Source organism: Otolemur garnettii, unplaced genomic scaffold (assembly GCF_000181295.1).
Source record: "Otolemur garnettii isolate 467f Iridium unplaced genomic scaffold, OtoGar3 scaffold00002, whole genome shotgun sequence".
NCBI lineage: Eukaryota > Metazoa > Chordata > Mammalia > Primates > Galagidae > Otolemur > Otolemur garnettii.
The window spans coordinates 4273971-4288059 of NW_003852397.1; the positions used below are offsets into that span (position 1 = coordinate 4273971).

Sequence of the window (14089 nt, forward strand, 5' to 3'; positions counted from 1 at the left end):
GCCACCTCTGGTATATGGGGCCGGTGCCCTACTCCTTTGAGCCACAGGCACCACTCTATTTATTATTTTTTGAGACAAAGTCTCACTATGTTGCCCTGGGTAGAGTGCTGTGGCATCACAGCTCACAGCAACCTCAAACTCTTGGGCTTAATGGATTCACTTGCCTCAGCTTCCCAAGTAGCTGGGACTACAGGCACCTGCCACAATGCCTGGCTAATTTTTCTTGCGACTGTCATTGCTATCTAGCTGGCCTGGACCAGGTTTGAACCCGCCACTCTCAGTGTATGTGGCTGGTGCCATAACCACTGTGCTGCGGGTGCCAAGCCACAGAGTTTTACAAATTTAATACATTTTTTTCTTTCTTAAAATGTGTACATTATTTTGGCACCCTTCGTATGTTTTATGCCTAGATTTGGCTGAGGCTGCAAGACAACGTTCACTGCATACCAAAGTGTGAGGCCACGTGCAGGTCTTGCACAAAGAGAAGGTGGAAGCCCATGTTACGGCAAAATGCCCACCCCCATCCAGCCTGCAAATGAGATTATGGAGATGAAGAAGCAGGTCAACTAGAAGATGACTTACAGAGAGAATACGCCAGCATTACCAATGGCTTTAATGTGGCCCTGTGAATAACTCGAAATCTGTCCTCGGGAGCTTGGGAGACAAGCTCCAGATCAGTGCTCAACTCCCACGGGAAATCTGAACAACTGTGGCTGGCTGGCAGAATAAAGAAGAGGTGACTTTGGGATCAGCTGGCACACCCAGAGCTAGTTTGGGCAGAGGATGTGTTTCTCTAAACCAGTTGTGGGTGGTCAGAGGACATTGCTGCAGTGAAACAGTCCAGAGGCACTAGGGAGTGTCAGGAGAAAGAAGCTAGAGCTTTATCCCCAGAGGCCTTGCCCTGTGGAAGGAACGGTAAGTGACAAGCCGGGGAAGAGTTGCATTTGTCCATACCAAGGAAAGTGCAAGTGAGAGACGGTAGCGGCCCCAAGGAGCCCACACAACAGCCTCCAGGATGAAGAATGAGCTGAGAACACCTGTGGGAAACAGATCACAAGGCCAACTCACAGCAGGACTCACTGAGTGAAAACTCCCTGCTCCTCCACCGACCATGAAGGGCTGACTTCCAGGCTAGCTAGCTATGGGAGGGGCAGTGACACAGGTTGGGAACTGGAAAGCCCCCCCCCCCCCCCCCGTGGCCTCCTTCACTGTTCCAGGCAACTGGCCTGACACAAGCCAGAGGGAAGATGGTGGTAGTTACATCTTTGAGTGAAATCTAAAGTCCAGGGACAAAGAGTTCCGGTTCTGAAACGGCCAGTACACGAGTAAGCTGCCTTCATTCCCCTCTCCCCCCCGACTCACACACACAGAAACCAAAAACAAATACACAGTGCTGAGATTATCACTGAAAATATCTCAGAACCCAAACATGAAGACGAGACTATTCCCAGGGCCACGGAGAAGTGAGAAAACTCTGAGCAGAGGGTAAGAGACTCAAACCTCTGCATCTTGATGACCCCCACCAATCTGTCCGGCCCCAACTGTGGGGAAAGTGTCCCCCTAATTCATTGTCTCTATGCTGGAAGAAGTGAGATCCAGGTGGACAGTCAGTTTCCACACCATCCTGGGTTCCCTGGCAGGAGACCTGTTCCTGACTTAACCCACAGCAAACACAGAGAGTGCCTGGAGGGGGAAAAATACCCCAGAGATGGCCAGAGGTGAAGGGGGAAGCCAAGACTACCATCTTCAACCCTGGAAACTGAGCTCTGTAACTCCACCACTGTGCTGTGGGAGGTTCGTCCCATAGATCCCAGGGCATGAGCTCCTAGAGAGCCTTGCCACACTGTTGGGATATTGCCTCTGCGACCTCCCCTATTGGGGATGGGCAGCCTTCTGATTGTTTACTAGGGCCACCTAGAGCCACAAAGGAGGCAGTGACCTAGTGGCAAAGAATCTTTAAAAAAATATATCCCATGAAAACCCAAACAAGCCAGACAGAGAAGACTAGAACAAATAATCCTTCAATGCAAAGATATAGATGTGCATCCACACGAAACAACAGCAAACAGGGGTCACAATCTCCCCAAAGGGACAAGGCAAGGAACCAATAACTGATCCTAGTGAGACACTGATATGTGAGCTCTCTGACCCAAAATTGAAATCAGTCATTTTTAAGGAAACTCAGTGATCTGCAAGACAACACAGAAAAGCAATTCAGAAATTTATCAGAGGCCGGGCATGGTGGCTCACACCTGTAATCCAGCACTTTGGGAGGGTGAGGCAAGAGGATCATTTGAGGCCAGGAGCTGGAGACCAACCTGAACAAAAGTAAGATACAGTTTCCGGAAAAAAAATATGAAAATTAGCCAGGTGTGGTGGTGCATGCCTGTAGTCCAGCTACTCAGGGGGCTGAAGCAGGGCAATCACTTGAGCCCAGGAATTTGAGGTTGTAGTGAATTATGATGATGCCACTGCACTTTAGCCTGGATGACAGAATGAGACCTTGTCTCAAAAAATAGAAAAAAAAAAAGCACTTTATCAGAGAAAACATTTAACAAAGAGATTGAAATAATTTAAAAAACCCAGTAATCTTGGAAGTGAGAAATACATAGCAGCTCCCAATAGCAGAATCGATCAAGCAGAGGAAAGAATCAGTGAACTTGGAGACAGTCTATTTGAAAATACAGTCAGAGGAGAAAAAAATAAAAAAGAATGAAAAGCAACAAATATTACTTAGAAGCTATAGATAACTACCTGAAAAAGACCTAATCCAAGAATTTTTGGTGTTTTTAAGAGAGAAAGTTGAGCAAGAACAAAGGGTAGAAAGCTTATTTAAAATAATAATAATAAACTTCTCAAAACTTAAGAAAGATGTCCAGCTGCAGGAGAATCAGAATATACCAAACAGATCTGATTCAAATAAGACTGCCCCCACTGGCATACAATAATCAAAATCTCAAAAGACAAAGACAAAGAGTGAATCCTAAAAGCAGCGAAAGAAGCAAGTAACACAGAAAGAGGCCCCCGTTCATCTGGCATCAGACTTCTCAGTGGAACCCTTACAGGCCAGGAGGGAGTGGAATAACATGTCTAAAATGCTGAAAGAAAATAGCATTCAAGAATACTGTGTCCAGCAAAGCTGTCCTTCAACTGTAAAGCAGAGATAAAATTTTTCCCCCACAAAAGCTGAGAGAATGCACCATATAAACCTATCTTACAATAAATCATGAGTGGTGCCTGTGGCTCAAAGGAGTGGGGTGCTAGCCCCATATACTGGAGGTGGCGGGTTCAAACCCAGCCCTGGCCAAAAACTGAAAAAAAAAAAAAAAAAACCAAAAAGAAATGCTAAAAGGAGTTCTTCCATCTGAAAGAAAAAAACACAAACATGCAAAAAAGAAAAATGTTTGAAGATGTAAAACCCACTTGTAGAATTAAGTGTGCGGGCAAACTCAGAACATTTCAATACTACAATCGTGGTGTACTGTCCACTCATAACTCTAGCATGAAGGCCCAAAGAGAAATCTATCAGAAACAAGAACAGCTACAGCAACTAGTTAAGAGATAGCTAATATAAAAATATGCAGACTTAGATAAGTAAAAGTCAAAACGTGGGGGAGAGGGAGCTAAAATACAGGTTTTTCATTTGCTCCTTTATTTCTATTATTTTCTTTCTGATCTAAGATAAGTTATCCCTTTTTTGTTTTATCTAACTCACTTTTAATAAAAGTTGTAGCATTAAACAGATAGACAAGTTATTGAAAAATCCATCATTTTCCCTTTCCTGGTGAATAGAGGACACAAAGCAGAACCTCAAGGAGATTCTGCAACCATGACCTTGCTGATGTGGAATTCTCAAGCCTTTTAGGAGAACCTTTACGAATCCAAGTAAGCTATATAACACCTTGATTGCTTTAACTCCAATGAACTGTGGATGTTTAAGGAGGCTATGGTTCTTCATTATTCCTCAATAACAAAAATAAAACTGGAAACTTGGCTGTCTACTGTACTAAATGTCAGAATAGAATTACTTTAATGCTACACTTTCCAACCACTCCATGCATTCCATCTTACTTTCTATAGTGAACACCTCTTTAGGTTGCCCCATATCCCTTTCCTTTCGGCATAAGGGCCCCACTCAGCCACTGTGACTGACAGGAGTTATCACTGATAGTGCGTCTGATCCGGGGCTGGCCAAGTTCACAGTCCCCATCTCTTTTCCACAGGGACTAGTCCAGTGCAAGGGCAGATGATCCAGAGTCCTTGTGTGGAATTTGATTTGTGGACCCTGGAAAAGAAAGTTCTCTCCTTTTTGGATGACAGACCTTAAGGATGCAGGCCCGTGGCTAACTGACAGAGGCACGTTGTGTGGAGGGGCCAGCCTGCGAATGAAACCAGGAAACAGGAAACTAGGAGACGGGGGTAAAGAGCACAGGCAGCACCCTCGGAGGCTTGGCACCCGGCTAGGCTGGATGATAGTAAATTTTTGAGGTGGTAACATCAGTGAATCAGTGCAAATGAAGTATTCCTTCTCTAAGGAATCAAACATAATTTATTTTAGAACTAAATAGGACAGACTTAGCAAAAGAAAAAGTTTTATCCTCAACTTTCCCGATAGACATTTTCTGGACAGGCTCCCTGTTAGGTACAGAGTGTGTCAGTGGCCTTCAGAATGGACAAATTACATAAGTTGATTGAAAAGTCAAGTTTGAACACAAGTCTTTCCATTCTTTGTGCTCTAGAACAATTCTCAAAACACATTTGTTATGCCCTCAGCTTACAACTGGTCCATTAAAATTTTCTTCTAAAAGTAATTTACATCAAGAGAATCACTTTCTTTATACATATTCAAAAACAGAACGCATCCGTTTTCTCCAGTGTTCCATGGAAGGGAAAAAACTGCCCAGCCCAAGACATGTAGCAAAGACAATGATTCTTATTTTGGTTTCTCTGTTTTAACGACCAGGGAAAAATCCTTTGTTGTTTTCATCTTGGTTTCAATAATGGTAACAATAACGGCTTCTTCCTCTGAATTTTTGATCTGTTATCCAACTTTGATCTTTTACATTCAAGAAACAGATATTGCAAAGCTTTGCAGTATCCTTCCTTCAAACACTGCCGAGGGGATTTTCCTTTCCGGAGCAAATAGATCTGACCACAGCAAACATTTGCACTTCCTGAGCTCGCGCGCGCGTGCGCGCGCACACACACACACACACACATACACACACACACACTTAGACACACCCTCAGAAAATGCACCACCCTCTGGCTTGTCTCCGTATGGGGGCATGACGTCTCCTCCCACCTGCTGCAGCCCCCTGCCTCCTCCCATCTGGAAGGTTGAGACCAACTAGGGAGGGAGCGATGCCCGCCAGTTGTTATCCCTTTAAAATAACTTCTTGTACCTGTAAGATGTTTTGGTAAGCCTCGTAATAACCAGAACACAAAAAACTTATTATAGATTCCCTAAAAATAAAGTTGAATTATCACACTGGCCTACATATATTGACTAGAGAATATTTTGTAACCTAAAAGGACCCAGAAACATCACAAGACTTGTTCTGAATTTCAACCACGGACAGAGAAGAACTAGTCCCACAGGATACATTTAAAAGACAATGGGAGACTCGGCTTTCTTATTGTATCCATGGGTCATTGTTCAATGTAACAATGATGCAAGTGTTTGAGAAGTGCAATCACACTGTTCTGCTATTCTCATTGGAAGATTCACTAGAAGATAGAGGGTTTAACAATATGTTTCTGAGTCTACTCAGGTTTATAGAGGAGGCCAGATTCATGCATTGTCCGAACCAGAAGGAACATTTTATATCAGCAACACCAACCTCTCATTTCCTCTCAAGGAAACTTAGGCCCAGAGAAATGTGAGGGACTTTTCCAAGCTCATACATACAGAGACACCAAATATATATATATATATATTATTATATATTTTATGTTATATATATTGTAATATACATAGAGTATCTGCTCACACCAGCCATATTTACTTACGTACCTTCCTTTGTAGAGGCCAAATTTCGTCCTGTTTTCCAGCTCTCAGAGAGATAAAAGCAAAATTTGTAGGCAAGGCTCTTTATAGTAGCCAAGAAAAGCTACGCTAAGAATCTGAATGTATCTTTGCCTGCTGTCCTCCTGGGTTTGAGGTGTGGCCACTGTTACTGGAAGAAAGAATGCTCCAAACCCGTCTCTGAGCACATCCCTGAAGACATGTACATTTTTTATTATTTGCAATAGTCACCGTGTTTCTCAAAAACTGTCCTAAGTTCATGCATTCACCTTATTCAAGACAGAGTCTCATCCAGTGCTTGGAACAGAGGAGGATTCAGCAAATGTTTGCAGATTAACATACTGATTGGATTCCAGTCGAGCTGCCTGTGTGCTTTTCATATGTCAACAACCCCACTAGCAGAGAAAGTAAAAGGTGACATTTCTGCGCATCCTTGCTCTTCGGGTCCACCTCTCTGCAGAACCCCAATTCAGGGCTGCACGGTGGAGGAGCAGCATGTCCCATTGGCGTGCAGCCACCTGGGCGGACGAGACCATGGGGCATGTCCAGGAGGCACTGCTGCCCTGCCCACGGTTACTGTTTCAACCTGAGCTATTCTGTGGCTGGTGGTATAAAAGAAGCTCAACCCCTGGGTCACCTCCCACCCTCTGATGAAAGGGAAACATGAACTTTCACTGGAAAACATAGTTGATGTACGGTCCAGTCAAATTCCTCCAACAGTGGACACTTTGTTTCTCCTTTAATTCACATGGGTAGATACCTGGTTTCTTTGGGATTTCATACTAGTCCAACAGCTAACAAGGACAAATAAATGCCTAGAGTTTCAATTAGAGGAGGGTGAAGAAAGTCACTCAGTATGTGTAATGTGGTCAGCTTGTCTAATTTCTTTCTTCTTTTTTGGAGACAGAGTCTCACTATGTCACCCTGGATAGAGTGCTGTGGTGTCACAGCTCACAGAAACCTCAAACTCTTGGGCTTAAGTGAGTCTCTTGCCTCAGCCTCCCAAGTAGGGAGGACTACAGGTGCCCACCACAACGCCTGGCTATTTTTGTTGTTGTTGTTTGGCAGGTCTTGGCTGGGTTGGAACCGGCCAGTCCCAGTGTATGTGGCTGGCATCCTAACCTCTGAGCTACAGGGGCCAAGCCACTTTGTTTTTGTTTTTGAGACAGAGTCTCATTTTGTTGCCCTTGGTAGAGTGCTGTGGCATTATAACGCACAGCAACCTCAAACTCTTGGGCTCAACAAATTATTTTGCCTCAGCCTCCCAAGTATCTGGGACCAAAGGTGCCCACCACAATGCCTGGCTATTTTTTTAGAGACAAGGTCTCACTCTTGCTCAGGCTGGCCGTGGACATGTGAGCTCAAGCGAGCCACCGCTCGGCCTTCCAGAGTGCTGCACCTTGTCTAATTTCTAATAGCACAGGCCTAACTATCATGTCAGCTCTGAGCAGCTAAGCAGACACTTCTCACCACTGCCTGGGGGAGGGATTGCCTGGCTCCCCTTTGTCTTGGCAGCTTGGCATGTGCCCCAGGCACCTGAAAGGCAGTAAGTTGGGTTGCAGCAGGGGACTCCCAGGAGCCACCCTGCCTGCTCCAGGAGGGCGGAGATACCTGGGACCAGAGAGGAGTCTCCTGCAGGACCAGACCTACCTGACTCCATTCTCCCTTCCTCTTTGTCCTGGACTTTCTCAGAGGCACTGGAGCCCCTGGGGAAGGGCTGGTGGCTGAAGAGGTCCTCACACAGAAGGCTCCGGCACAGCTTGGTTAGGAAGCGGAGGACGTACCCCACGCTGTTCACCACGGGCACACTCCGCAGGTGCTGTTTGCCATCAAAGGACGCCGAGACTGGAAAACCACAGAGACAGCGACTCAGGGCTGGGCTCTGGAGAAACCTGAGAGTCAGCCTGGGGGAAGGGGTTGTTGTTTGGTTTTTTGTTTTGTTTTGTTTTAAGTAGACTTTATTTAAATTTCACCTGTTTTACCACTAATGTCCTGTTTCCATCCCAGGATTGCATCCTGGAACCACGTTGCATTTAATTGTCGTGTCTCCATCTCCTTGGTCTGTGACAGTTTCTCAGTCTTTCCTTGTTTTTTGTGACCCTGACAGTTTTGAAGAGTACTGGTCAGGTATTTTATAAAATGTCCCCCAATTTGGGGTTTCTATGATTTGGGTTTTTCTCATGATTAGCCTGGGATTATGGATTCTGGGGGAGATAAAGTGCAGGGTCCATGACATCCACATGACATCACCCGGCCAAGGCAGTCAGTGCAGGCCACATTCCTTCCCTGCCTTCTCACACTGCTCCTGAAACAGGTTAGTAAGTCCCGTCCACACTCAGGGGAAGGACAGGGGACAGTCTAGGTATCATGTGGAATTCTTCTCTAAGCAAGCGTCGCGCCTTCTCCCCACTTCTTTATTCAGTCATCTGTTCATCTCAGAACAGTCTGATACATGTATTTTGTCCCGTGCTTACCCCATGCTCTGTTGTTTGTTTTCCTGCTCAGATTGTGCCCACTGTCCTCTTTGGGAGCCCTTTCAGGTTGCTTCCTGTGTCCCTGTGAAATGCCCACCCCACCTAAAAGCACCTCTTTGGTTTCTGGCCCTTCAGTACACTCCAGGTTCATCTCCTGTTTTTCCCTGCTCAGCCCTACCGTCAACCCTGTCACCATAGTCCTGCTTTGTCTGATTAGGGAGTGATTTTGAGGAACCAAGATCAGGGTACTGGACGTGCTCATTGCTACCAGGGTGTCAGTGGCTCTGGGCCCTCTGAGTGAACAGAGATAAAAATGCATCTATGGACTGGGCACCTGTGGCTCAAGCGGCTAAGGCGCCAGCCACATACACCTAAGGTGGCAGGTTCAAATCCAGCCCAGCCCACTGAACACCAATGATGGCTGCAACCAAAAAAAATAGACAGGTGTTGTGGCGGGTGCCTGTGGTCCCAGCTACTTGGGAGGCTGAGGCAGGAGACTCGCTTGAGCCCAGGAGTTGGAGGTTGCTGTGAGCTGTGATGCCATAGCACTCTACCCAGGGGGACAGCTTGAGGCTCTGTCTCAAAAAAAAAAAAATTTATCTATAAGTATTTCTGTATCTGTCTATATTTATTAAGCAAGAAAGGAAGGAAGGAAGGGAGAGAAGGAGAAAGGAAGAAAAAAGGGGAAAAAGGAGGGGAGGAGGGAGAGAAGAAGAAAGAAGAACATAGGAAGGAAGGGTGCTTGATGTATCGACAGGTCTGTTTATTTATTATCTATGTCGAGAGAGAGAGGAAAATACAGGCACCCAGTCTAAGAGCTGCTGAAATGCTCACGAACAGGCTGTCCGGGCCTTCTGGGAATTCCCTCTTGGCACAGCCACCGCCACTCATCTGAGATGCCTTACAAGGAGGGGATATGGAGCCTGAACCCGCAGCAGGAGGGCTCAGGCCAGCCAATGTGCAAACGTTCTTGAAGTGCCTGAAGGAGCACCTAAGTGGGAAAATTCCACCTATTAGAGGATTCATGAGATCGTAAAATCTAGCCCTCCGGACAGCGACTGAGAAAGAGTGCCCCGAGATGTGTGCTGGGAGTGGGTTAGGGGGCTCTGTGGTACTGTTCCCTTCAACCCTGCAGGTGGCCAAGGCAGTCTGGTTTCTTGACGCCTGCACCAGCACCTACACTACCATGTTCTGTGTGTTGTGACCTTGGAATATTCAGAAAGCCAAGCCCCAAGGACCGAGAACCTGGCTATTTCTCCTGTGTCCCCTCCCTCCCTACACGACTTTGATCCTGTCACACAGCCTTGCCAAGCCTCCATATTACCTTCTGTAACATGAAAAACCACCTCCCCACCGTGGTCGCGTGAGGGGTCAGCCCAGTGGGTCGGCATTCCCCGGACACTCTGCTCGCCCCACTGCCCTGCGTGGTGGTTGGTGCTGTGACCAAGGAATGGGGCAGGATAAGAAAATAAAGCATGACAAGGGCTGAGCTCTTAGACGGGGGCAAAAGAGAACTCTTTATTTTTTTATTTACTTTTTGAGACAGAGTCTCACTATGTCACCCTCGGTAGAGTGCTGTGGCATCACAGCTCATAGCAACCAGCAACCTCAAACTCTTGGGCTTAAGTGATTCTCTTGCCTCAGCCTCCCGAGTAGCTGGGAGTACAGGCATCTGCCACAACAGCTATTTTTTATTGCAGTTGTCATTATTGTTTAGTTGGCCCAGCCTTGGTGTATGTGGCTAGCACCATAACCACTGTGCTATGGGCGCTGAGCCATAAAGGAGAACTCTTTAATAAGGTGGCATTTGAGTAGAGACCTAAAGGACATCTAGAAGCAAGTCACGTGACAGCTGGGGGAAGATCATTCCAGAGCGAAAACAACAGGTACTTGAGGCAGGAATGTGGTTAGGGGTATAGGAGACCAGCAAGGAGCCTGCCATGGATGGAACAGAGCGGAGGACACGAGAGTGGCCAGGAGGTTGAAGAGGTAGCCAGGGCCATGTTGTATAGGACCTCTGGGCCTGTGTAAGGACTTGGCTTTTACTCTGAGTGACAAGGGAGCCACTAGAGAGCTTAGAGGAGGGCGGGATCTGACTTAGATTCTCAAAGAACCAGCATGGTGCCATGGGTGGTGAAAAATGCTTGGATCCTGACACGTGTTGAAGGCTGAGTAGTAGCATTTACTGGTGGGTTAGAAGGAGAGGGGGCAGAAAGAGAAGATTCAAGGGTGAGGATTCAGATGCCCAGTCTTCCTATATAGGACTGGAAGTTTCTTCTTTTCCAGACTGAGACTTTCAGCCCACAGCCTCCTGTGGGGCCCAGGAGCTCAGCAGGTGGAGGCCAAACTTTGGCCACACTTATTGCTCCCAAGCCTGAGTCCCGATGGACTCAAGGAGACACCCATGGCCCTCCCAGGCCACCTGCTCCAGGGCCTTACCTGACACCACCTCGCCACCAAAGCCCGGCTTGACGAGGGAGAAGACCAGCTTCTGCTGGTGGGCACAGTCGATGCAGGCTTGCACGGCCTGCTGCAGGACGGCGGCCGGCCTCTCGGGCCCAAAGTGCTCAGGCAGCTGCTGCACCTTCCTCCTCTCCAGGAAGGGCCCCGCGTTGGCCCGCTTGTTGATGTAGAGGCAGACTGCGGAGACAGCACGCACAGGATGGCCGTTACTGCCGTTGAGGCTGTCAGTTGGTGACACCCCACCGGAGAGAGAGACTGGACTGGAGGATTCCCATGGAACTGAGGAAGATGAGGATTCTTAGGAGACCCAGACAATGGAAACTCTTCAAAGTGAGCAGTCTTGTGCTGGTGAGCTAAGGGAGTCTGCTCTGAAAAAAACCCTATCTGGCTACTCTTGTCCACCCCACCCCCCCTCACCCCCCAAAGCTATCAGTTAAACTCAAAATGTATTGAAAACCAAATTTCAAATAATCCAAGCTGTGAGTCACATAAATTCACGTTTTCGGGGAGTTTGGTCCTCCTGTCTGCTGTCTGGCTAACGCACTAACTCCTTCAGAAGAGCCATCTCAACAGCAACCCTTCAGCTCACTCAGTGACTGTTAGGTGGCAGCCTCCTTCTTCACTGGCCTCTGTGGCCTTGGAGCTCATTCTGCTGACCTACCTGTGAGGGTCTGCGGGGCTGCTGCCAGGCTGGGGACAGTGGCTGTGTCCTGAGGAATGGAGCTGAGGTTGGGTTCTGGGGTACTCTGTACAGGTAGGAGGGCTAGTGGAGTCATGAGGACCTGAGACTTGATCTGCAAAAGAGAGCCCATTGGGTCAGTGAGAATCTAGAAAGCTCTCTGCAGCTTTATAGAATCTTGGCTGAGCGTCAGTTAACTGTCACTGCCCTACACACTAGGCTTTTCTGTGGTGTTGCTCTGGGGCCTGAACTTCAGATTCAAGTTTCTGGTCAGGTCACACTCAGAGATCCACTCTGTACCCAACCCTTATAGTGGCGCCACCCAGGACACGAAATGTCATTGGGGTACGGGAGCACGCAGAGATGTGTAGTTGAAATCACCATCTCGTGAGTTCAGGGGGCAGGATGGGAGAGACAGATTCCAGCCTGCCCCCTGTACTCCTCACTGTTCTGCAGACAGGGCTTTTCCTACATTCACCCAGGGATTGACCCTGACTCTCTCCTCTCTCTATCAAGCCCTCTGCTCACAGAGATTACTGGATCCAGTTGGGAAAGAGACAGGAGCCCCGCCTCTAAGGAGTAATCTACTGCTCAATGTCCCTTTCCCAAAACAAACTGTCAACCCCAGCCTGGATGTGGACACACAAGCATTTTCTGGCAGTGAGCAGCTGCTTCTTGGAAGGTCTCACTTGACACCACAAGTGAGGAGCTGAAATGTGCTCTTCTGGAATAAGGTGGAAAAGGCCAGTTGATGATATCTATATCAACAAGTCACTCTATACCAGGTGTGGTACAGAGACAAGCTTTTATTTTTAACTCTCCACCCAGAAATAATGAATAAGGCACTTCCTCTCTTCACCACTGACCTACATCCAGACCCCACTCCAGGCCAAATAAGTCAGTCTCTGGGAGTGAGACTCAGGCATCAGGAGTGTAAAAAAATACTCAGGGCCAGGCAGGTGGCACACACCTATAATCCTAGCACTCTGGGAGGCCAAAGTGGTTGGATTGCTTGAGCTTACAAGTTTGAGATAAATAAAATAATAGCCCCCATCTCTAAAACAATAGCCCAGCATTGTGGTGGGTGTCTGTTCTAGCTACCTGGGAGGCTGAGGCAAGAGAATTACTTGAGCCCAAGAGTTTGAGGTTACTGTGAGCTGTGATGCCACAGCTTTCTACCCAGAATGACAAAGTGAGACTCAAAAAAAAAGATACTCAGATTCTAATGCACAGTTAACGCTGAGGACCATTGCTGAACACCAGACCTTTTCAATGTTTGCAGCCAACCTCCTGAGGGCCTCTTAAAATGCAGATTCTGATTTAGGAGTTGTAGAGTGGGCCTTGAAATTTTACATTAGTAAGAGCTCCCTGGTGGCACTGATGCTCTGGCCATGGACCATACTTTGCGTAGCAAGGTTGTACATCGTGCTAACATATGTCCAGTTCCCATCCATATCCTAACATTCTTCCTGGATTTTTAGAATAGGGTAACAATAGTAGTCATGAAAAAACAGTAGTCCAACTGCCATTACCCAATCATTCTATAGTCATTCATTTATTTATTCAACGACCATGTATTGAGAGCCCATTTCATGCCAGATAACTTTTCTAGCTGCAAGGAATGCAACAGGGAACAGAGTGGGCAAAAACCTTTGCCTACATGGGACTGATACTCATTTGAGGGGAGACAATGTATAGAATAGACAAGTAAATGATATAGTATGTTAGAAGGTGATAGTGGGAATAAAGAGGAAGGGGTAAGGGAAGTTCAGTTGACAAGTTTGTGCTTTGGGTTGGAATTTTAACCATTTTAACCTTAACCAGAGTGGTTAAGGCATTGCTGGGTGACAATGCACAAAGGTTTGAAGGAGATGGTAGGAAACAAGTCATATCAATTGCCTAGAATATTCCAAAGGCAATGAGAACGTCAAATGCAAATGTCCGGAGAAAGGATTACGCCTGGAAGGTTTGTGCAACTGCAGGGAGGCCACAGGGTGATGGGAGAGGTAGTGAAGCCAGACTGGCCGGGCTTTGCAGGACGCTGTAGCCTTTAGCTGTTACTCTGAGATCTTTTTTCTTTTTCGTTCTTTTTTTTTTTTTTTTTTTTGGTTGAGTGCCTTAGTGTCAAAGCTCACAGCAATCTCAAACTCCTGGGCTTCAGTGATTCTCTTGCCTCAGCCTCCCAAGTAGCCAGGAGTACAGGCACCTGCCACAACGCCCAGCTATTTTTTTGGTTGTAGTGGTCAATGTCGTTTAGCTGGCCCAGGCTGGATTTGAACCCGCCAGCTCCCGTGTATGTGGCTGGCGCCCTGGCCACTGAGCTAAAGGCACTGAGCCTATTCTGAGCTCTTTTGAGCAGGGAAAACAATCGGACCTAAACTAACATTTTGATAATCTGTTGTGTTGAAAAGAAAAGGGCAAAAGTAGGAGGACCACTAATCTAGA

The 14089-nt window shown here is 47.0% G+C and overlaps 1 protein-coding gene across 1 annotated transcript in view; it reads right to left on the bottom strand.

The window, feature by feature from the left end:
* The window catches only part of SCML4 (Scm polycomb group protein like 4), a 117697-nt gene that overhangs the window by 29367 nt on the left and 74241 nt on the right, over positions 1-14089 (bottom strand). Inside the window, exons 3-5 of the mRNA XM_003781577.3 lie at positions 11627-11759; positions 10942-11142; positions 7679-7873 (exon numbers count right to left, since the gene is read on the bottom strand). Of these exons, the coding sequence (XP_003781625.1) occupies positions 7679-7873; positions 10942-11142; positions 11627-11759 (529 nt within the window). The remainder of the gene's footprint in view (positions 1-7678; positions 7874-10941; positions 11143-11626; positions 11760-14089) is intronic.